At 46.7% G+C, this 23,216-nt stretch overlaps 1 protein-coding gene and 1 long non-coding RNA gene across 2 annotated transcripts in view; one reads left to right on the top strand and one right to left on the bottom strand.

Moving 5' to 3' along the window:
* LOC146184898 (uncharacterized) overlaps positions 1 to 23,216 on the bottom strand; it is a 218,708-nt gene that overhangs the window by 88,547 nt on the left and 106,945 nt on the right. The window lies entirely within an intron of this gene.
* The window catches only part of LOC146184900 (aurora kinase C-like), a 91,380-nt gene that overhangs the window by 13,034 nt on the left and 55,130 nt on the right, over positions 1 to 23,216 (top strand). The window contains exons 5-8 of the mRNA XM_084609557.1: positions 1,523 to 1,602; positions 4,671 to 4,809; positions 10,504 to 10,655; positions 11,134 to 11,362. Coding sequence (XP_084465683.1) covers positions 1,523 to 1,602; positions 4,671 to 4,809; positions 10,504 to 10,655; positions 11,134 to 11,362 — 600 coding nt within the window. The remainder of the gene's footprint in view (positions 1 to 1,522; positions 1,603 to 4,670; positions 4,810 to 10,503; positions 10,656 to 11,133; positions 11,363 to 23,216) is intronic.

The raw sequence follows: 23,216 nt of genomic DNA, 5'->3' as shown, positions 1-23,216 counted from the left end.
CCAAATGACGGCACATGATGTGGGAATGTTTCATAGAACAAATGTCTGGGTTGCATACGCCCCCAGCTTTCTTCTCTTTTTATTTACCGAGCACACGTTCGTGAATTTGCCGAGGGAGAAAAAATCATGCGACATCTCTGCCAGTCTCCCCGGGGCCGTGCAATATGCGACGAATGTACAGAATGACTGCATGCTTATGTGACTTGTGGTTGGCGAAGAGTACTGACATATTTGAGTAACTGATTGGCGGATTCAGGAATAAAATGTATACATCATACTCAGCAGAGCGGTGCCTAGTACTTACCCGTTATAGATACTTTCAACGTTGTGGTAATAGAATCCAATCTGGTATTATGCAACACGAAACAATTTAATTCTTTACCACTTTTATGCGCGAACCGGAGAGATTAGAGAAAATTTATGTAGTCAGAAAAACTCGGATCACGGATATTCAGTCACCGTCTAGATGCGCATGTGAGATGGCAAGTACTACTTTACTATCAAAGCATCGCCGTTTTGTAGACTACAATCCCATTGTCCAATAGGGAACAGTACTACTTAGATAACATTTAACCTTTATGCCATACGTTATGGAGTTCGACAATCAGGCAGAAATAATGTCTGCCTGATGAAATATTTGTATTCGCGGCGAGCGCTTCTTCTATTTGTAACTTTGGTTACCGTTTTTCATTACTGTGCGCTGGTTACTAATTATGAAAATAACAAAAATGTACTCTTATTGTACGTTTTGTACTTTGTGACTTTAGCGTACCGTTAAGCCTTGTGTACGCTCAGTTTCGAAGCCGCTATTTTAACCATAAGTATTGCGCGCATGATGCAGTAATGTACCGTTGCCCAATAGTTACTAAATTTCAACAAAAATGAGCGTCTGCGCTGCTGAGTGTTCTTTGTCGTTTCCGTTGCTTTACGCTAAGGTGCCTTTTGACTAGAAGGTCATGCTGAAGAGTTTTGAAAGCTGTAGCGTCCTGCATAAATAGTCTTTGTAAAGTCAGAACTTTGTGCTATTGTTAAGACCCGTTGTCTTACAGACAATAGTATGCAGGTATCCTGAAAGGTCTGCGTAGCGCTGCAGTCGTTGAACTGCGCAACTAATTAGTAGTGCCGTTAGCGGAATGAGCTGTGATAAGCCAGACACCACGTTGTTGAAGATTGCAGGCGCACATTTGACTGAAAACATCAGCTGTCTCGGTGCTCCCGATGCTGCGTGGTTAGCCAACGGTTGCCACTCGAGGCTAAGAGAGAGCCCGGGAGCTGATCTCCATAGGTAACAGCAGTCGGCGCGGAGCTGCACTACGGAGGAATGCGCCTAGTTGGGAAACCAGATGCACGGGTATCGAGCCACATTCCTACGGGTTAACCGAAAACTGCTTGCTTCTCTTTCGATGGCTCCGTGTTACGGCGGCACAACAAGCTTCACTGCAGGTCGCTTGCTGCCGCGTAGCTTTTCAACGCCTACTTCCCCCGCTTGAATTGTTCTATATCTTCAACTTTGCGCGTGCAGATCATGGTCAAGGCGTCTGTGCAGGATGCAAACCTGGAAGCACAGCTGGTTCGAGAGATCGAGATTCATGGCCAGCTGAGGTGAGCTTGTTCGCTTTTCGGTTGTCATGAAGGCACTGTTAGTTTAGCTTCGAACAACCCGCGTAGTGGTGTGTATTGTTCCGCACAGCTTATCCCTTCCTTACGGGCTATCCTTGTTAGTGGCACTGCCAGCACCAAGAATTCTTCTGACACCTAGACCGCGGCCTGAGGGAAGCCCTGAAGGAAGGAACGAACGAATGGTGAGAGTCCTCGAAAGGGTTCAGCATAAACATCCATCCGAAGGTTCTTCGACTCCCCTGGAAAGATATCCGTCAAAAAAGCGTTGAGTAGCGCTGATTAGCAGAACGCGATGAGAAAGCGTTGATAAAAAGTCGCGATATCTGGGGCATCTTTTTATTTTGCGTCAGTTCACAAACGTTAATGTGGTCGTTAATATGACCCTGGCATGCTTTTCTTCCAAATTTGAGTATTTTTGAGCGACTTCGTGCTTTTGTTCAGTTTCACTTGTTTGTGCTGCTGACTTTTTCCCGTTTCTTATTTGTTTTGTTTTCGCCTTTAAAATATGATTATCCATGGACTTCTTCGTTCTGAGATGGCAGCTAAGGGTTCCAGTACAGATTAACTTATATATGCCCTTATTCATAGGCGTCATGTAAGCTTGGGGTGCATAAAAAAGTACTTACCTTTTCCCTGTGCTTGAGCCGGGCAGTTGAATATTCCATAAAAAAAAAAACATAAAAAGGGGATTGGTCGGCGAACCAACCACCAAAAACAAAAAGGCGGCGAAAACAAAATTTACTTCGTTTTATATATCCCTAGTGTGTCCTTGAATTCCTATATATCCCTAGTGACTACTTGAGTTCAATCTCTACGCATAACAGTTTACCATCAAGTTCAAAATAAATAATGAACTTTTTTTTTCATATAATCACACCATAAAATCACGGTAGGCAAGGGGCGCACTCTGTCCGGCTACTCACGTCGTATATTTACAATAATGTAGCACCTTAAAGGCAGCTCCAAGGGGCGAACTGTCCCTCCGAAATCCTCCCGGAGAAAAATCGAGCACGGAGCGCTGCCGCGAAATCTTTGCACGATCCTCCAAGGAGGAAATTCCGCTGGCGTGCCGTCGTCGGGCGAAGCGCGCAGTGTGAAGCCGTCCGTAGATTGCCGCTCCCAAGACTAGCACACTGAAGCACTGTACCGCCCGTGCTCCCAGATGTAAAAGAAACGGCTACAGCACACTAAGGGATAGCACGTACACAGTGATCTGCTTCGGGTAGCGGTCACTACTTTCTTGGCTCTTGTCACAAGAGTTTGTTTTTATATTCGTCGTAAGCTTTTTCTTCCCTTAAACCTTACAAGACATATCAGTGGTGTTGTACACCTCTCTTGGTTTTAACCTTGCTCGTGCCCACTACCGCGGCAGCAACGGGTGAAGAAATCCTGCCACTAGGCATGACAATGTAGACCGCCGGTGCATATTTACTCGTATTGGAATCTTGTAAATGCTTCCGCATCGCAACCGACGAGAGAACAGTAACTGTAGGGATTTTATACGCCGTTTGCATTAAAATAAGCTAGTCACTGAATCATGCAGGAAGGGACCACTTGCATGCACTTCACCTGAGAAGTCACCGCCCTGGCGCTCGGCATCGGAAGTTTTTTCAAGCCAAGCGCCGCCCGCTGCAAGGACACGTGCTAGCTTCGATCCTACATTTGACTATGCTCCATCAGAAACGTGTCCATTCATTCCATAAGAAATGCTTCTTTTCACGATATTTGCAAGAATGTACTCGCAACAGAACGAAGCCGGCCGGTGGCGGCGGCCACTGTAGAGGGCGGAGCTACAAGAACCATTTCTTTGCGCTGATTGGATTACGTAGATCGGACGTGGCGAAGCAGCGGCTGCCGGACGAAAATATCTGACCAGTCTATATCGGGCACGAGCACCATTTCTTCGCGCCGTTCGTGCATCGGAGACGTCGCCGGGTGAAGTTGTCCAGATATTCTAAAGTTTTTCAGTCCATGCAGGTCGGCCATTAGTGTGCAGAAAATGTCTGAGTTCGGGTAAAATGCTTTCAAGAAATTTTTAAACTTCTACGAGTTTAAAGGAGTCCTATGTGCGAAGCTGAAGTGCAAAGAATGCGAGACATGGTGTTTTGTCATAACATTTAGAATGGCCAGGTCATTGTCATATTATTGTGCTGCGGCGTTCAGTCTTGTTAGCAGCGCGCAGCAGCAGATGAAAGCCATGAATGACGTATTCACTGAAGCGATGCATTTGCGTCTCGCAAGCGACTGCTCTAGTGAAGGAAACTAGTGCTTCTGAAGCCTCCTTAGACCGACCAAAATGCGCCCAGCAAAGCGCAAGCGAAAGATGCGATGATCTTAACTCGCACAAATGTTTACGCGATTACCAGCTTCTCTGCAATAGTCAGGTTCTGTGCGAAGCCTGCATATTATTTCAGCAATAATGGGCTCTAACGCCACTTCCAATGTATATGCTACTGAAAAAAAATTACGGTTTACCTACAAGTGCTAATCTGCACGTGTTGAAATCGTGTTGGATTCCCTTAAAACTATTCAACTTTCCTTTAAGAAACCAGGGAAGTCATAGTTCTGCGTGTCACTGTGGTTGCTTATATTTAAATTTGCGTGGTCCTTCCTCGATAATGCAATGAGTCAGCGCCAGCGAGATAGCCAGGCCCATTGGTTGCGTGATCGTTGTTTCTTACGCGAGAAATCCTGCGTCAAACACTCCTGAAGGCCCTCATGAGCTTGCCAAAGTAAAAACGCTTGCTAAGAGCCCATTTTTGTTCTCTCGTTTTCTGTGTCAGATCAGTTGTGAGTGCCTTTTGTATTCCATTTTCTGGTTACTGTTTAATTTCAATTTCGCCGCACTCAATATTCGAGTTTACACGCACCAGATTGGTAATACTATAAATTAAAACAAAAATGTTTAATTGTATGATAAAAGGACTTCCATTTGCGCAACATACTGTATGCAGTTTTCGGTACAAACGACCCGTGCCATGCAGTATTGTGTTGTACACCGCCACTGTTCACAAATATGCTCAGCGGCTACTTTGTCCAACCTATTGCAGGCACCCTAACATACTGTGCCTTTTCAACTGGTTCCACGATGACACCAGGGTGTTCCTAATACTGGAATTTGCCCCCAATGGATCGGTGTTTGAAAAGATCATTGAAGAGGAACGCCTAACTGACAAGGAAGTGGCTACTGTGAGTGCACTACCCCACCTTTTATTGTACTGATAGCCCGCATCACGTCTCTGTCATGCCACTTTTCCCAGGCACTGTTTTTAATGTTAGGTAAAAAGTTCCCTCGTCATGTTCACAAATCATGAGGCTGATTCCTATGAGTCGTTAACAGCAGCGTGGTAATTCTGTTGTAGAATGTTGCGATAAAGATGTCGTGAGTCTGGGGTACAGTACGCGAACGCACACATGCACACGTAGCATTGTATGTATATAGTTTTTCTCACCTTAACTTTAGCAGCTGCGTTAGGGTTTTGGTTTTCAAGGATATATTCGAATGGGACGAGGAGGGTCCCTTCTTGACGCTCACAGAATTACGTTTCATTCGAAAAGAAATATGAAATGGAGTGAAAAATAACATAAACCGTTAGCATAAAGTGATGTATATTACTGAGTGGCCAATTACAAATTGCGAACATGATTAGTGAATGGCCGAAAAATATTGAGCAAACATGCGGAATGGCTTGGCAAGGTTCCGCGATAGCCTTAGGTCCACTTAACGTTTTGTGACAGTAGTTTTTGCATTATGAAAGGGGTGGAAGGGGGGGGGGGGTTTAAAGAGGGTGTTTTTTACGATTTAAATAATATTTAGTACCTAGGAGATATACGTCCCCAGGTAGCACAAAGTGGGCTATGAAGGGGGGCCCCTGGTGGGTCCAATGTAGGCAATGCAAGTCAGTCCCGGTGGGCTCAATGTGGGTGCTGCAAGAGGGGCCGACGTAGGCATGAAGGGGGCTGTCGGCTAAGCCCCGATGGGACCCACTAGGGACCGATGCAGGCAGCCCTTGCGGGGCTGCCCCCATTTTTCCCGCATTGCCAAAAGGGCACATCCCGCCAACTTCCCACGATGGTCCTACTTTGGACAGATTCGGGATACCGCTCTGGATGAACATTTATTTTTTTTTATTTCGGTTAGCCCCTAAGATAATGACATAGGACCGATGCGGGCTCTATAGCGCAAGCCGCACTTGGGCTTTTCCACATTATTCTCATAGGGGTCCGACGTAGGAAATTGATGGGAAACCCTTGTCCAAGTTTTCCCAATCATTATTTATGCACATAATTAAGTAATTATTTTATGCATGTCTGCCCTTTCTAAAGAGCCACAATAATAAATTTTACAATAATTCTTAACATTAATCTAGCCTAAATGACTTCATCTGCATCTTATTCAGGCTATGGAGATGTGTGCTCTGAGCAGTAGTTTTGTGCAGAGTGTTGCAGGCTATCCACAGCAATCACATTAGGAGCAACAGTTAGCAATCAGTTTGTTTTAGTATTTGTAGCGCGATTTGCATGAGCGCGAGAACTAGAGCCATGTAAAATTCTAATCGACTAAGCATGGCAACAACTGTTATACAAATCACCTATAATAGTAATTTAGGGCAACATCTAATGCAAATAAAGGTTGGAAACAATGATTACGCAATTGCACGCACGCCTTCTAGCCCCATTACGGCTGATGTGGGACTTACAGCGGTTTTGTGTGGGCAGCCCCAATTGGGCTGGATGTTGGTTTTGAACCTAAAGCCCACTTGCTGTTGCACGTGCCTTCAAATTCCCCACAAGGGATCAATTTTGGTATCATGTGGGCCCTCCCGCCTTCCAGCCCCATTACGGCCCATGTGGGATAAAAAGCAGTTTTATGTGGGCAGCCCCAATTGGGCTGGACGTTGTTTTTGAACCTAGAGCCCACCTGCTGTTGCACGGGCCTTCAAAGTCCCCACAAAGGACCGATTTTGGTACCATGCGGGCACGCCAGCCTTCCAGCCCCATTACAGCCTATGTGGGACCTAAAGCGGTTTAGCTAAGGCTGCCGCATTTGGGCTTCACGAGGGCTTGCCCAAATTGAGCCCTTATTCATATTTCACCTGCCCTCAAGTAACCTACAAGGGGCCGATTGAGGCAGCATGTGGGCATGTCCATTTTCTTGCCCCACTACGGCCGATGTTGGTCCCACAATGATTTAATGGGGGCGGCCTCATTTCGGATCTATGAGGGCTTTCCCATAAAAAGCCCACATTTAGCTTGGATTGCCCTCAAATATCCGGCAAGGGACCCTTGTGGTCTGGATGCAGGAATGTGCTCTGCATTAGCCCAAGAAACGCCGCTATGGGACCCATTGAGGAGGAACAGGGGCAAGCCCAGATGGGGCTTGCCCACATTTGCCCCATTGGGGACCGCTGCAGGTTTTATGATGGTTGCCCCAGCCCCATTTACCTACAACGGACCTACTGGGGCCCCACATTCTGTGCTACCTGGGTCAGCGCAATAGCATAAGTGGATTCCACATCAATACGGACATTGTGCATCTGATACTGGTCAATCAGTAATTTGACAGGTAACTACTATAACCAAAAAACCCTTGTTTTAATTTTACGGAGCAAGGTGGCGCTGCGAATGTCAAGGCCTTGAGAACCGAGGCATTGCAAGTAATGTTCTGCAGTCAACAATGTTGCTGGAAACAACGAACAAGAAAATACTTAATTGAAGGCTGGTAGAGTTGTCTTTTCCGCATCAACAATAATAAAAAGGCGTCCCTCGCATTTTGTATGTATGCTATACACATTGCGCTGGTGTACATCACGAAGAAGGGAGCTTCACTTCGGCAACGGTAACCCGCGCTGCGATGTTATGTTATAACGAGACAAAACCATCTCAAATATGCACTTCTGAATATAATTAAGAGCAGAATTCGCCTCCGATATCAGCGGTCCTTGATTTGGCATTATGTTATTTTGCCATGAAATGGAACGTAAATATTATTGCGCAGTATGATTTAATCGTATTAAATTTCACAGTATTACATGATTATGTCCGCCTTATTGTGCAATCCACTTGCGCAGTCAGCACTGACGTGTCTCTCCCGGTTTTGAAATCAATTATCTGTAAAGTTTAAACTGAGTCATCAAGAATAGCTGTAATTGTATGAAACGAATCGTTCAGCACAGCATGTCAATTCATGAGCCTATTTTAGCGGGAACAAGAATTTACCTTTGGAATAAAAGATTCCAGCTGCGGAAGAAGCAAGCAGAAATCAGAGAATATATCAGCCAAAACAGTAAGGTTTGGAACACGGGTGGTAGCTACCAGTAAACTTCCAGAAAATTCGCCCTCAGCAAGGAACTGAAAGCTAGAAGAATACCGACTGTACATGATTGCTTCAGGTACACTACCTCTAGTACTTGCGGAGTCCTTGTCTGTATATGGGTACTGCTTTGAGACATTCTAAAACCCACTCCAAAGGTCACATACAGCGTTCCAATCCCAGCTTCATTGAATGCACACATGTCTCAAGTCAGCTTGGATCTCGTGACCACGTGTGGAACATTCTCAAGAGAAGAGTAGCTGGTCGTAAGCACACGTTTCCCCTCACCTCGGAGTGCATACATTGGGAAAAATGCCTTGGGAAGTAGGCAGGCGTGACATTTCCCGGATGTGGCATCACAACTGTGGCAGCCAACTATTTTGGGAGCGGCCCTGACCGAAAAAGAGTGTTGACTGGAGACATTTCTTTAATAAGTTCGCTATATCCCCGTTTACTACAAAAGCTATATAATTGAGCGTGCATATATTTGCGTCACTACTGTCGGTCATAAGGAATCATTTAGCTGCACTCGCTGGCTAGTAAATTTGCTGCAAATTTGTTAAGCATGGTCTTTGTCCGTACTCTCTGGATATAATTTCGGGTGTACCACCACACCGCTAGCAAAGGAGTGCACTCACTCACCTATGGGCATTTATTTGCACGATTACCTGAGCGTGTTGTTTACACAGTAAACGCTGTGAGGGTTGTACACACTTCTGAGGACAAGCAAAGCCTTTTTAATCTCGAATTCAATCTCAGTGAAATGACAGGTTTTCTACTCACTGATTCATGACTTATTTTTCACGATAGGAATATCATAAATTTTATCTTTTGTCTGGCGAATTGCCGAAGATGCACTAGAAATACACCTGATGGGCCCACATATGCGTACATCATTAGTCAACGTTCGTTTGAAGTTTAAATTTTGCTTCTCTTGAATAACACTTGTGGCAATATTTAATAACATTACAGCGCTAAACGTTTGAGAACAGACAATAATTTATATACACGAAACAGCCGCGCTCACGCTACTTTACAAGGGTAGACTTTCATCCTAAAATAGCAAATTTTGCTTTCCTTCCCAGTGTCCCGTTTGAGATACTTCCGCTCGGCTGGTTCCGAAAGTATCACGGTTATAACCTTCATAATTCGTCAAACGTTGCGTTTAAGCAGCAGCCGCAAACTACAAGAAACGAGGAATGTTCCGCTTCAATAGAGACACCATTGTTTAAAGCGGTTTTGCGTGTGTCAGATATGCCATTCTTCTGGTGCACGTGATGCTAGCTCTGGTTCGCAGAACTGTTTCCTTGGGGACCATAATGACTGTGTCAGCAAGAAGAGGCTAATACTCGATGATGTTCGAGGGGTATTGCTGGTTTTACTGGTATTACTTCTCCGGCCTCGAGGACAAAAGGTCCGGTAGCTTTAATAACGTTCAGCGCACCGATATGCTCAGAGTCATGTTTCCTTTACGGCTTCACGGTATGAAGAAGCACTGAACAAGGGTAAGTGGGGTACGCCTCAGTTCGCAGGTCGAGCCAACATTTCGACAAATGGACTTGTCTTCGTCTGGGCCCAGACGAAGACAAGTCCACCTGTCGAAACGTTGGCTCGACCTGCGAACTGAGGCGTACCCCACTTACCCTTGTTCAGTGCTTCTTCATACCGTGTAAACCATCTTCTTTCTCTCGTTCTACCTTTACGGCTTCAGTCAGTCCTTCTTTGCTTTCTTCAAAGTGCCCTAAGTTGATCGTTTTGTGTAACATTAAATAAACTCTTATGCTTTCAGACATGTCAGCTTCGAATACGTGATTTTAGAGGCAATAACCTTTAAAGTAAGGCATGTAACACTTACTCTAAGTGTTTACGGTGCGAGCGTGGTTTAAAGAATGAAATAATAAGTCATGACAAGAAGTATGCGCAGTCAATTATTGTTACTTGGAAAGCCGAACTGGATCGAGAGTTTCTTCGGGTTTTGTAAAGCTCAGTCATCCCGCCCGTCAGAACTGAAGCCTTCAGTGTGAATGACTAAAACTGGGCAGGTAGTTTTATGAGGTGCACTCACGGGGAATGGTGCTCGTATCGGGTATCTTATAAATCATTCCCTGAAAGGTGACTCATGCTAAACCAATGGTCTGCAGCATTAGCAAAACATAACTAGAGAGACACAGAGTCTGTAGGTTGCATGTCCCATGCAAGCTCACCACGATGCACGAGAGCCGAAAAATATTTGTGCCTTGTGACTGAAATGCTTCGTTGGATATGGAGCATAAGCAGTAGACAATTAAAATGCCTTGAGATAATCCATGTGTTCCTGTGTGGTTTGTAAGAGGCTCAGATTTCGATTGATTGGCTTTTTTTGAGTGATTTGTTGCCTGCACAATGACAGTAGCGCTGTGAACACTCGTAAAAGATTTTTGGCCGTTCAGTCGGAAACTGGCTTCTCCCCATCGCTATCAAAAGATCTCGTTGCCTCTTTTAAACCTTCGTATACTTCGTGCTTTCTATTGCGCTGCGTACGTCGCTCTTGCCGCTGGTGAAAAGCACTCCTCTCTATGCCTCTCCTGCAGTATGCCTACCAGTTGTGCCACGCCTTGCAGTACTGTCATGCAAGGAACGTGATCCATCGAGACATAAAACCAGAAAACGTTCTTTTGGGTGTAAACGGCGATGTGAAGTTGGCCGATTTCGGTTTATCGGTGCAATCACCGGCCTCTCAGAGGTGAGCACACCGGCCAGCTTTCATTACCGGTCGTCTGCTGTGGCTATATCTGAAAACAGTGCTCTGGCGCTGTTTTTAGTTATGTTCGGCGTGGTATGCAGTCAGGAAAACCGGTTTGTCTCAAACTAATCTGTTAGGTCGAGAAAGAAATGAAGTTTCAAGGTAATAAATGTAGACAACACTTTAATCGGACTCCGCTAGCTTGCATTTACCGCTTCTGTAAGGGCTGCTTTGTCCTTCGATTAGCCAGTGTGTCATAAATTCAAGCAACGTTAGCTCTCCCGTAACAACTAATGATAAAAGGTGGGGCTGAAACTGCCTTCGAGCGATTAGTCGTGATAGCCGCAGATGCTGGAAAACTAGTCCAAGCTAGTGATTGGTTTCAGCATATGACTAACAGTAGCTAAGGAATGAGCGTGCCTTATTTCGAGGCGTAAATGCTGAATGTAGTTCACGCTTGCAATGTCACCTGCAGGAGGAGGACATTCTGTGGTACGCTTAATTATCTTGCACCTGAAATGATCAGAGGAAATGCCTACGATGAAAGGATCGACCTGTGGAGTCTTGGCGTGTTCATTTACGAGGCGCTTGTTGGACGCGCTCCTTTCCAAGCATCAAATTCCATCGTCACCCGGCGAGGCATAAGGAATGGCCTCATCCGCTTCCCGGCGCACATGAATGAGCACGCGCGTGACCTGGTCGCAAAAGTGAGTAGCCTTCATTGCTTTAATTAGAGCGAGGCTGGTGGCTACAGGTTGCCTCCATTCTTGTCAAAAAATCATGCGAGAAATTCGTCTTATTGTCCACTTGACAGGTTAACCAGGTGATGCGCAATAATTTAGCACAGGTTTCTTTTTTCGACGCCCAAAACAATACTTTTTCGGTCACTGCAGTTCATAAGTGGTGTATAGGAGAGATCATTCACGTGTTACGGTGCGACAAAAAGACGAGTATTAAACTTTTGTACTTTGTGGTTGGGATAAGTCACTAAATTACGAAGTCGTAAGGCATCCAAATTGAGCGTGAAGCCAATTTTTTAATTTTCGTACTATGCTTTATGTTGCATGGAATCGAGCTTGAACAAAACGCTTACGAAAGTTTCAGCTGGCTTAACACGTTGCACATCAATAAAATGCGCGGCTAATACTAAGTACCGGCGCAACTTGCTCATTTTGTGAGGTGGAAGACTTTGAACGTGATTAATACGATAATAGAACGCCACACATATGTAATTTTCACATTTCCCAGTTCGGCAAAGTTAACTTAACGAGCCGTCAAATCGTACTATATTTTATCGCTCGATGTATCGGAAAATATTGCCGAGTGAGGAATTTTACAACCTGGGCTAGCCTTCAGCGTAGAAAATCAGTTTCGAAATTACAACATTGCTACTTGAAGTCAAAAATTAAAAATGTAATTAACTACTCGTAAACTATTCATTGCACTTCATCGCGCAAATAATATCCGTCTTGCCGCCCCACTGGGGTGGCGCAGTGGTTACGGCGCTCGACTACTGTTCCCAGGGACGCGGGATAGAATCCCGGCCTAGGCGGCAGCTTGCTTTTCAATGGAGGCGAAAACCAAGGCGCCCGCGTGCTGTGCGATGTCAGTGCAGGATAAAGAACCCCAGGTGGTCGAAATTTCCGGAGTCCTCCACTACGGCGTATCTCGTAGCCCGAGTTGCTTTGGGACGTTAAACCCCACAAACCAACCTAATATCCGTCTTGCCTCTAAGCACACCTCTTAAGATAGCGCTAACATTTTTCACGGCGTCTCAAAGTATTATATGTATATATTAATCTGAAGCACACTATATTCTGGTGCACAGCGCACTCCTCTTCCCCAGATCGCGATGGAAGAATTCGAGAGAAGGCTAAATCATGCTCCTAGCTTCAGTTGTTAAACACGAGCCCGGCCGCGTTCCTTACTGCCGATGCTTTCATTCTTCTGCAAGGCACCAGATGGCGGAGACACTAAAGCCAAAGTGGCACCCACCTACGGCGTCTTGGGATGTCTGCTCGCTTGTTTTGCTTGAAGACTACACTGCCACTCGGGTTTCAGGAAGCTATCTTAAAAATGACAGCGTTATGAATAAGATTTCATAATGCATGCACCAGACTCCTGAAAGCAACTCAAGCACTCAACCTATACAGGCATGTCAACACACGGCCATTCACAAACGCACACACAGACACTCACACAAATGCGCATACACTAACCACACGCTCATGCAAACGCACACACACGCGCCCACCATCACACGCATATACGCACACACATCCGCACTTGCAAACACACGCGTTCCCCCCCCCTCCCCTTCACATCCCAACACGCATTCACTCACACGCACGCACACAACCACCATACATGCACATCTGCATAAGCAAGCATTTTCACGCTACCACACACTGACATACACGCAGGCACTCACTCACAGAGGCACTTACACGCACACCCGCACACACAAATACAAGCGCATACACTCAGCCGCGTGATACCCATCCCCAAGCATGCACGCACATACTTCCCCACCACACGCACACAGCATGCATGCACTCACACTTGCATGCACACGCACGTACTCATATACACGCACTTACTCAGCCAGACGCACATACGCGCGCACACGCCCACCCACACATGCACACATGGAGAAGCATATGCCCACACACACGAATATAAGTACATGCAAACACAGACGTGAAAACACGTGTGCCCACATAAGCGCAAACTGACAGATGCACGCACAATCCCGCACTTATCGACAGATCAGGCACAGATGCACTAACACACACACACACACACACACACACACACACACACACACACACACACACACACACACACACACACACACACACACACACACACACACACACACACACACACACACACACACACACACACACACACACACACACACACACACACACACACACACATCACACACACACACACACACACACACACACACACACACACACACACACACACACACACACACACACACACACACACACACACACACACACACACACACACACACACACACACACACACACACACACACACACACACACACACACACACACACACAAGCACGCATTCACGCGCGTACGCAGAACGAAGCAAACAGGGTAAGCCAACTCTGCACGGCGCATTTCATCCTGCCCTCCGGATAAGCAAACATTAAATCAAGCCGCCACTACTGCGCCATGATGGCATGGACAGGTAGTGGTTCCGCGCAAAGCTGCCGAATTTGACAACTGAAGCTAATCTAGTAAAGTTGGTCCAAACCACGACCTCCTCTATAAACGGAGGTCGTGGTTCGAACGCCCATCACGTTTTTCGCATTTAGCGGAACTCTTGATGTACGGCATCACCGAAACGGGGGCCCGATGTGGACCCTCTGTAGCGGGGTTCTTAAGCGTGAAAGAGTTTTTTTATGATGTGAATTTTGTTGCTGCGCGCAGTATAAGCCTGATGTCAAGTCGCATTTCAAGCTTCCAGGGACTAAGTATGCTTGGGCTGCGGGGATTATCCACGTGATGTGAGATTTTTGGCCCCTATCTCTTTCAGTCTGGAGCCGGAAAAAAGACGTTGAGCGTGGAACTAAATACAAGGATGATTTTGTACAAATATCTGCGGCGTGATACGGGTCTGTCGTGTATTTTGTAAGATTGGTCCAAATATCCAGAGGGAATTCTTATCGAACACAAATCAGTGTGAAAGGTGGGATAACATCAGGTCCGAAGCATGCAGTGGAGAAAATGGCTCATTTTATTCCGAGTGGCCGTATGTAAATGTAGAGATAAGTGGCGTCATATGGGCTACGCTAAGAGATGGTCGCTCGATACAAAAGTGTGTATGTTGGCTGACTTCCTGCGCTTTCACTCTCTTTCCCGCTTAATACAGTAATAAGCAGTCACTCAAAAGATCTCATGTCGAAACCAGTATGGATGTTTTCGCACGCGAGCACTCCTACTACGTCTACGTAGCGCTGACTGGTGTTGACGGATTGGCCAAGGGAGCCTCGCTAAGTTCGGTGGGGTAGGCTCCACCGTCGTCGGCTGTATTAGTTCGTCAGGCGCTCGAGCTGCGCCGCTGACTCCGAAGGCGGCGGTGACTGTTCCGTATCAGGCCGGGATGGTGACTTCTACGGTCGGGTTGGTTCTGTGCCCACATCCTTGTGCGGAAGAGTATAACTGGGGTTGATGAGGACTTATCGCGCATTTTCACCGCATACGCCAGAGCGCTGACAACCTGGGGCACACCTTATTACCAGGCTACACACTTACCGCACAGTTTTCACAAAACCACGGCCCCTACAACGAACGCATTCTTTCTCACGAGCCAAATGACTTTCTGCCTACAATTGCTCCAGTTTTTGTTCCTTGATTTTTTGCAAAATTAGGCTTTATTAAGGAAAGCTTGACACGTGGCTGGCGCTTCAAAATAAAGTTCCGAGGGTGCTTGCCCGTGACACTACTTGGTGTGTTGAGATAGGCCATGAGGAAGCTTTCAATTCTTCTTCGCATCGTCGGCTTCGTATGCAACGCCTCACTTACAACTACACCTGCTTCAGCTAAGCCTTTTTCGCGGTTTGTACCATCCGTTCTATAGCCCCTTTGGATGCCGCACACTTAAGGGTATGAACGTGTTTTAAGCTGTTGGTACTCCGGAAGTTGGCGAACTGAACTGCCGTAAACTGTGGCCCGTTGTCGCTCACCATATAATTCAAGGAAGCCGTAAGCAGCGGAAACACCCCTAAATTTATCAATGGTTTATCATGTGGACGCCAATGGCATTGTCCATACTTCAATCAATATTGAGAACGGCTCTATCAGTACAAGGAACACATTCTTTTCGTTCTGCGCAAAATTCTCTTGCACGCGAGACCAGTAATGTACAGGGTGAGACCAGCAATGTATAAGGTATGGCCATGGGTGAAGAGGGATCTGCCGGAAAGCAGACTGAACTGCTTGGCAGATTTTGCATCTCTGCACGTACTGTTCAATTACTAAATCGAGCCCGAGCCTATAGACAAATGTTCTCGTGAGCCTCTTCATGCAGCTGACACCCAGGGGCTCCTCATGTAGCATGATCAGCACGCGTTCCCTCAGCTGTTCTGGGATTATCACTTTTACAACCCTAGTCACGCACACTTGCTGCAGCGATAGCTCGTCGCGAAGAACGTAATATACTTCAAAATCATCTGCATACTGGCTGAGCCAACCGTTAAAAGTGAAGTGTGCCGCCAGACTCAGCTTTAGGTTCGCTTTGAGGCGGTTGCTATCTCGATAGTGTCAGCGGAAGGCATTGAAACACCGGTAGAAATTCCGATTACTCGTCTTCCACGCGTATTACCTGGGGCAACCTTGAGAAGGCGTCTGCCCCTTCCGCATTTCTCTCTTTCCTAAACCTCAGTTCGTACTACCCGTAAGCTTTAAGCATTATAGCTCAGCGCTGCATCCGTGCGGCCGCACACGTTTATCGTGACCAATTAGTGGCTGGTGATCTGTTTATATGGTGATATCTCGGCCTTACAGGTACTGTCAGCGGCAAAAATTGCAGGATCTTCAGCGCGTGGTGGAGCGATGGAGCACTGCATTGCTGCACCTTCTGCCGCAATTGCGCCTGATCACCAGGCTAATGGAAATTGCATCTGAAGCAAGCTTTGCGCATGCCTAGCCCTTCTTCACTGTCAGGCATGACCACAGGTAGCACAGAACGTGGGGCTCCAGTAGGTCCGATGTAGGCAATTGGGGCTGGGGCAACCATCATAAAACCTGCATCGGTCCCTGATGGAGCAAAAATGGATAAGCCCCATATGGGCTTGCCCCTGTTGTTCCTGCATGGGTCCCATAGCAGCGTTGCTCGGGCTAATGCAGAGCACATTCCTGCATCCAGACCACAAGGGTTCCTTGTCCGATATTTTAGGGCAATCCAAACTAAATGCGGGCTCTTATGGGAAAGCCCTCATACATCTCAATTAAGGCTGCACCCATTAAATCTCTGTGGTACCTACATCGGCCGTAGTGGGGCAAGAAAACGGTCCTGCCCAAATGCTGCCCCAATCGGCCCCTTGTAGGTTACTTGAGGGCAAGTGGAATATGAATAAGAGCTGAGTTTGGGCAAGCCCCTGTAAAGCCCAAATGAGGGAACCTCAGCTAAACGCTTTAGATCCCACATCAGCCGTAATGGGGTTGGAAGGCGGGCGTGCCCGCATGGTACCAAAATCGGACCCTTGTGGGGAATTTGAAAGCACGTGCATAAGAAGGTGGGCTCTAGGTTCAAAAACAACACCCAGCCCAATTGCGGCTGCCCACAAAAAACCGCTGTAGGTCCCACATCGGCCGTAATTGGGCTAGAAGGCGTGCGTGCAATGTGCAGTCACTCTTTCCATCTTTTATTTGTTGTAAACGTTGCCCAAAATTGCTGTTATAGATGATTTGTTTAACAGTTGCCATTTTTAGTCGGTTAGATATGTTTGAAGTTTGAAGTTTGAAGTTTATTGTATTTCAAAGGTTAACAAAACATGAATACAGAAGGAGGTCCCAAAGTCAAGGACTGCGGAACGGGACCTCCTATGATGATTATTGAAAAGAAATACATATTGAGCAGTTGCAGAAATTATACAATATTTCGCATCAGTGGGTTGGGGCGAATGAAACATGAATTAGTACAGGCACTATTGCTGTAATAACAAAGAATAAACACCTAATCACATAAAGAAAACATAGGAAACAATTCATAAAAAGATATAAAGGATAACACTGGAATAGATTACCTTGAAAATTACGATAAGTGTGAAAACAAAAACTGACGAAGAGCGGATTTAAAGGCAAAAATAGTTAATGATGAATATATCTAACTGACCAAATATGGCAACTGTTAAACAAATCATCTATAATAGCAATTTTGGGCAACGTTTTATACAAATAAAAGATGGAAAGAGTGATTGCACATTGCACGCACGCCTTCTAGCCCCATTAAGGCCGATGTGGGACCTACAGCGGTTTTGTGTGGGCAGCCGCAATTGGGCTGGGTGCTGTTTTTGAACCTAGAGCTCACCTTCTTATGCACGTGCTTTCAAATTCCCCACAAGGGTCCGATTTTAGTACCATGCGGGCACGCCCGCCTTCCAACCCCATTACGGCACATGTGGGATCTAAAGCGTTTAGCTGAGGTTCCCTCATTTGGGCTTTACAGGGGCTTGCCCAAATTTAGCTCTTTTTCATATTCCACTTTCCCTCAAGTAACCTACAAGGGGCTTTAGTTCTCGCGCTCATGCAAATTGCGCTAAAAATACTAAAACATAGTGATTGCTAACTGTTACTCCTTATGTGGCTGCCGCGGACAGGATGCAGCTCTCAACACAATTTTACTGTTCAGAACACACATATCCAAATCCTGAACAAGATGTACATGAAGTCATTTAGGCTAGATTAATGTTATGAATTATTGTAAAAATTTAATACTGTGGCTGTTTAGAAAGGGCAGGCATGTTTAAAATAATTACCTAATTATGTGCTTAAATATTGATTGGGAGAGCTTGTACTACGGCTTCCCATGAAATACGTGCGTCGGACCCCTATGAAAATAATGTGGGCAAGCCCAAGTGCGGCTTGCGCTATAGAACCCGCATCGGTCCTATGTCAATATCTGAGGGGCTTACCGACTAGGGCTTCCCATCAATTATCTGCGTCGGACCCATATGAGAATAATGTAAGGAAGCCCAAGTGCGGCTTGCGATATAGAACCCACATCGGTCCTATGTCATCATTTGAGGGGCTAACCGAAATAAAAAATAAATTTTCATTTTCATCCAGAGCGGCAGCCCAAATCTGTGCAAAGTAGGACCATCGGAGGCAGCTGGCGGGATGTGTCCTTTTGGCACTGCATGAAAAAAGTGGGCCGCCCCGCAACGGCTGCCTGCATCGGCCGATCGTGGGGCTCATCGGGGTTTTGTCGACAGCCGCCTTCAGGCCTACGTCGGCCCCTCTTTCAGCACCCACATTGAGCCCACCGGGGCTGTCCTGCGTTGCCTGCCTCGGACCAACCAGGGCGCCCCCTTCATAGCCCACTTTGTGCTACCTGGGGCTCATCGGTTTCCTCCCCGGGATCCACTTTTGATATTCGTTGCTGCCGCTCAATCGCTGTGTCACTAGTCTTGCTCTTCTGCTTCGACAGCTGCGATTGTGAACTGTGCTCCGAATAATTTGTGCAAATGTTATTGAGAGCCCCAGCGCCTTCCGCGAGTCTGATAAGTGCGTCACGGGAAAGCAATCGACCAAATATGCTTTTGATAAGTGCGTCACGGGAAAGCGATCGACCAAATATGCTTTTGATAATCAAGAAAAGAGAGGCAAAAGACAGGCAGAAAAGACAAGAAAAGACACGCGCAATTTTCTTCAGCCTTATCACTGGGCGTAATTGCGGCAGGTGGCGTTTACCCTCGCTCCGCAACGCAAAGACGATCCCGCAATATTGCTGCGGAGAGAATCTATGAAATTCTCGACTCCGAAAATCAAGGCAAAAGCCTCGCACTCGCACTGCGCATAACTTTTTGTGCTTCTGTGAGCGTACGCGATGCAAACCCAATTGGTTTCTTGTCACCCTCAGCTGTCTCGTGAAAGATAACCGCTCGTATGGCGACCAATCGCAAAGTATTGCCAGCGGTTGGCTGACATCATTGAATTTCAGCACCTTACTGCTGGTCAGCGGGGCTTTCGAATCCTTAAACGCATTGCTGCATTGTTTCGTCCACGACCATTTTTTGCATCGTTCTTCAAAAGCCGATAAAGCGGCTCCGCTACCGTTGAGGTGTTCTTAGGAGATCTGGAATAAGATTCCACATACTCAAATACGCTTTAAGCTCTGTGACAGCGGTCGGCTCCAGTGCTTTTAAGATTGCCCTTTTCTTGACAACCGTAGGGTAAATACCTTCCTTCAGTTACCTTGTGACACAAGTAGGTGACTGACGTCTGAAGGGAGCGGCATTTGCCCAGATTGAGAGTGATGTTATATTCACTTAGGCGCGGCAAGACACGCTCCAGTGTCTTCTGGCAGGCTGCCATGTCATATCCATTCACGATTGTGTAATCAATGTGACATCCCATATGCAGGATGCCATGAACCACCTCCTCCAACTTGAATTGCCGACACACTAGCCACACCGTAAGGTAGGAGCTGGAATTCAAACAACCCTAGACTAGTGTTTATTTGTTAAAAAAGGGTCGGGACTCTAGAGTCAGTGCCAATTGCTGGTACGCCGAAGAAAGGTCTAGAACAAAAAACACCTTTCCTCTTGCTGAAGCAGTGTACAATCCTCCAGTCTGGGCAGCGTCCTGTGATCAGTTTTCAATGAGGGGTTCACAGTTGTCCCCAGATAACCTGATGGTGCCATCTTCTTTTAAGATCGTTACTAATGGGGTTGTTCAGTCGCTGCGCATTGCGGGCTGCAGCATGCGTGTTTTTCTGCAGTGCAAAGAGGACTAACACGGCAAAAAAAGGGGGGGGGGGGGCGGGAGAACCGAGCCTGGTTTCAGAATGATCTTTCTTTGGAACTTCTGTATCGTTCCGTATTTCCCAGAGAACACGGAAGGGTACTTCTGCTTTAGAACGCTCTCTCTTCGTGTGTTAGCTGCCCTATTTCTAGCCAGTCAAGTTTGAGACGTTCTAGCTAATTTCGACAAAAGCAGTGCTGGCAGCCGCTTTCCGTTCTCTCTCACAACAATGACAGGTAGCGTCATGCTCTGGCCCTTGTAGTGAACAGCGACGTCAAACTGTCCTTTAATTTATATCTGCTTCTCAGTATACGTGTGAAGCAACATTTTGCACGACTCAGATATTAAGTACGAGAAGTTGCACTAGTGCACTTGTTCTCGAACAATTGTGACTACTGCTGTCATGTCAGTTTGTATATTGAGTGTGTCCCTGGGTTAACCCCCACTACTTAGAACGATTGTTTTGAGTTCCTGCTCAGAGTATTGTTCGGAACATTCGAGGCATGCGTGCTTTTCAATTTTACCATAGCAGTGGGGCACATATTTCTCAAGTGGCCCACTTTAGAACACTCGTGACGAACAGGATTTTTGTACCAACTAACATCGGATGAGTGTCCCAGCCGCATCTTTCGCATTTCTCACTCTTTCTGTCTTGCCTCTTCTTGAGCTTTGCTTGCCTCGACACTTGACGCGGTCGGCCTTTTACTATGTGCACCGATGTATTCTCTTCCTTGGACCGCAACTGTACGCTGTCTCTTACTGCCAGTTCCCTGTCCTGAGCGATTTTATATGCGCTTTTAAACGTCAAGTTTCATTCCACGAACAGTGCACTCTAAGTATCTCCATTACGTATGCCGGCAACCGGCCTGTCTCTGAGGGCACCTTGTAAAACGTCGCCGCAGTCACAATTCTTTGCCAATTGCGCTTACGTGCTACAATGAACCCTTCGACGCTTTTTCCTTCCAGTTGCACGCGTCGGTTAAACTTTCACCGCTTCACTTTGACGGAACTTTTGGGCTTATAGTGCTCGTTCAGGAGGCCTTTCGCTTCTTCGTACGGCTTTTCTCCCAGTGATGTCTGCACTCTGACACCTGGCACTCTGTAAGCCTCTGGGCCTATTTCTGTCAAGAAGACGAAGAGGCGCTTTTCGTTGGCTGTCTCATTTCGTGTTAAAATGTGCTCAAACCGCCCGAAGTACGACTTGATTAGGAATTTGTTAGCGGCAGGCTGAAACCCCATGACAAGGAGTGAGACATCTAAATTTAATTTTGCTACGAATACAAGGCATATATCAAGGCAATGGAATCCCAATAACCTCTCATTTGCATCATAATAGTTCACTCAGGAAATCGAAGGACGCATTTTGGAATCTATTCGGTGCAGAGGTTGATATTGATGGTTCGAGTCACACTACAGACAGCGTTGCAATGATTCAGTGGCTACAAGTCTTGCTGCATCTCTTCGTGAGAATGGAATTGAAATTGTCCTTGAGGAGTCTTTCGGCAGTACTTTTGCAGCGGCATCGGCGCAGTCATTGCCCGCGATGTCGCAGTGAGCAGGTAACCACTTTAGCACGATGAGGTGAGTCAGGTCGTAGGCCTCGGTGTGCAGATTATTTAGGTCAATGACGAGCTCTTACTGAATTCTTAATGATATAAGCAATTTTAACGCAGCGCGACAATCACTTATAATAATCCATGCTGCAGGAGGTTGTTTTAAAATATATATAATAGCTTCTCTCAGAGCTGTTAACTCAGTAGCCACAGCTGAAGTATGGTGACTGAGTGTTGTCGTGATCCAGGTTGCGTGCTCTAGGCCTGGTTGGTTGTCGGACCTCTCAACATTCTTAAAGCACCATGGCCAATAAAAGTATCTCAACAGCAGAGCCTTTGTTTTCTTGATACCGACATGACCGTACCAGCCGCTTCCATGACGCAGCTTTAGGATACTTGTCCTATATTTTTGTGACACCACTAGCTGGTAGTAGTGCATGCCTTTGGCGCCTGCGTCTTTGTACTGCCTGTAGGTTATTCCTGCGCGCTCCTTAAGAGCAATATTTTTTTTTCGCCAATTTTCACCGACCTGATACTTCAAATGTTCGAGAGTGTCATTGTTCGCCTGTTCAGCCGCTATGTCATCTCAGTGCACTCTCATAAGCTCAGAGAAGCCATCCAGTTGGGGAGACAACAGAGAGGTTTCAAATTTCTCACTGGACTCACTAGGTGGCACTGAGGGCGCGACACTCTCGAAAGGAAGCGCCGCGGCATCTACGTAACGGCTTCCCTCGCCGATTGCATGCAGTTCACCTTCATCCGAATGGTCTAACTGGGAGGCGAATTCGCGGGCTTTAGAACGCGTAAGCGCGTGCACGGAACAATCCCTGTAGCTCAAGCCCCTTTTCTTTAGTTGGTCCTCTGAGCGGTTAGAAAAGAGACAAGGGCACTGTTTTGGCAAGGTCACTGACACTGCCGCCTCTATATGCAGTACTCCAAACAGGCCCTCAATTTAGACGCGTTCAACCGGCAGGCAAATGCTGTCTTCCTGCGCCACCTGTCTGATTCAGGCGCACTCTCCGGTGAAATCCTGTGGGGAAACGAGCGCTGGGTGCACCACATCCATTCTGGCTGCGGAGGCACGCAGAACATGACAATGTTTCCCATTGACCGTCATTTCACGTATGTACGACGCTAGCAAGCGCATGTTTCCCGCGTCTAGGGTGGTGAGCGAAAAAACTACCTTTTCCATTCGACAGCCGCTCGCGATGTGCCCGGGCTCATTGCACTGAAAGCACATTGCAGGTTTCTTAGCCTCAAATATTTTAACACGCTCATTCTCCCTCCTTTCTTTATTAACATCGTTTCTCGAAGCTGCGCCGTTTTCGCGGTCCCGGTCTTTTGTTCCTTTCTCTCCCCGCGTAGGGGGTACTCGGCTCTCGTTCCGCGATGGATGCCTCAGGAAATCTTTGTGAGGCTTTGTGACTGCCCACTCGCCCTCTCTCCTTACGTCGCGCCTGACCGGAAATTCCTCTCTGAGTTTGGCGGCGTGTTCCAAG

This window comes from Amblyomma maculatum, chromosome 7 (genome assembly GCF_055883805.1).
Source record: "Amblyomma maculatum isolate TAMU_Amacu chromosome 7, ASM5588380v1, whole genome shotgun sequence".
NCBI classification, from domain to species: domain Eukaryota; kingdom Metazoa; phylum Arthropoda; class Arachnida; order Ixodida; family Ixodidae; genus Amblyomma; species Amblyomma maculatum.
The sequence above is the reverse complement of the archived record's forward strand: the minus strand, read 5'-3'. Positions and strand labels throughout refer to the sequence as shown.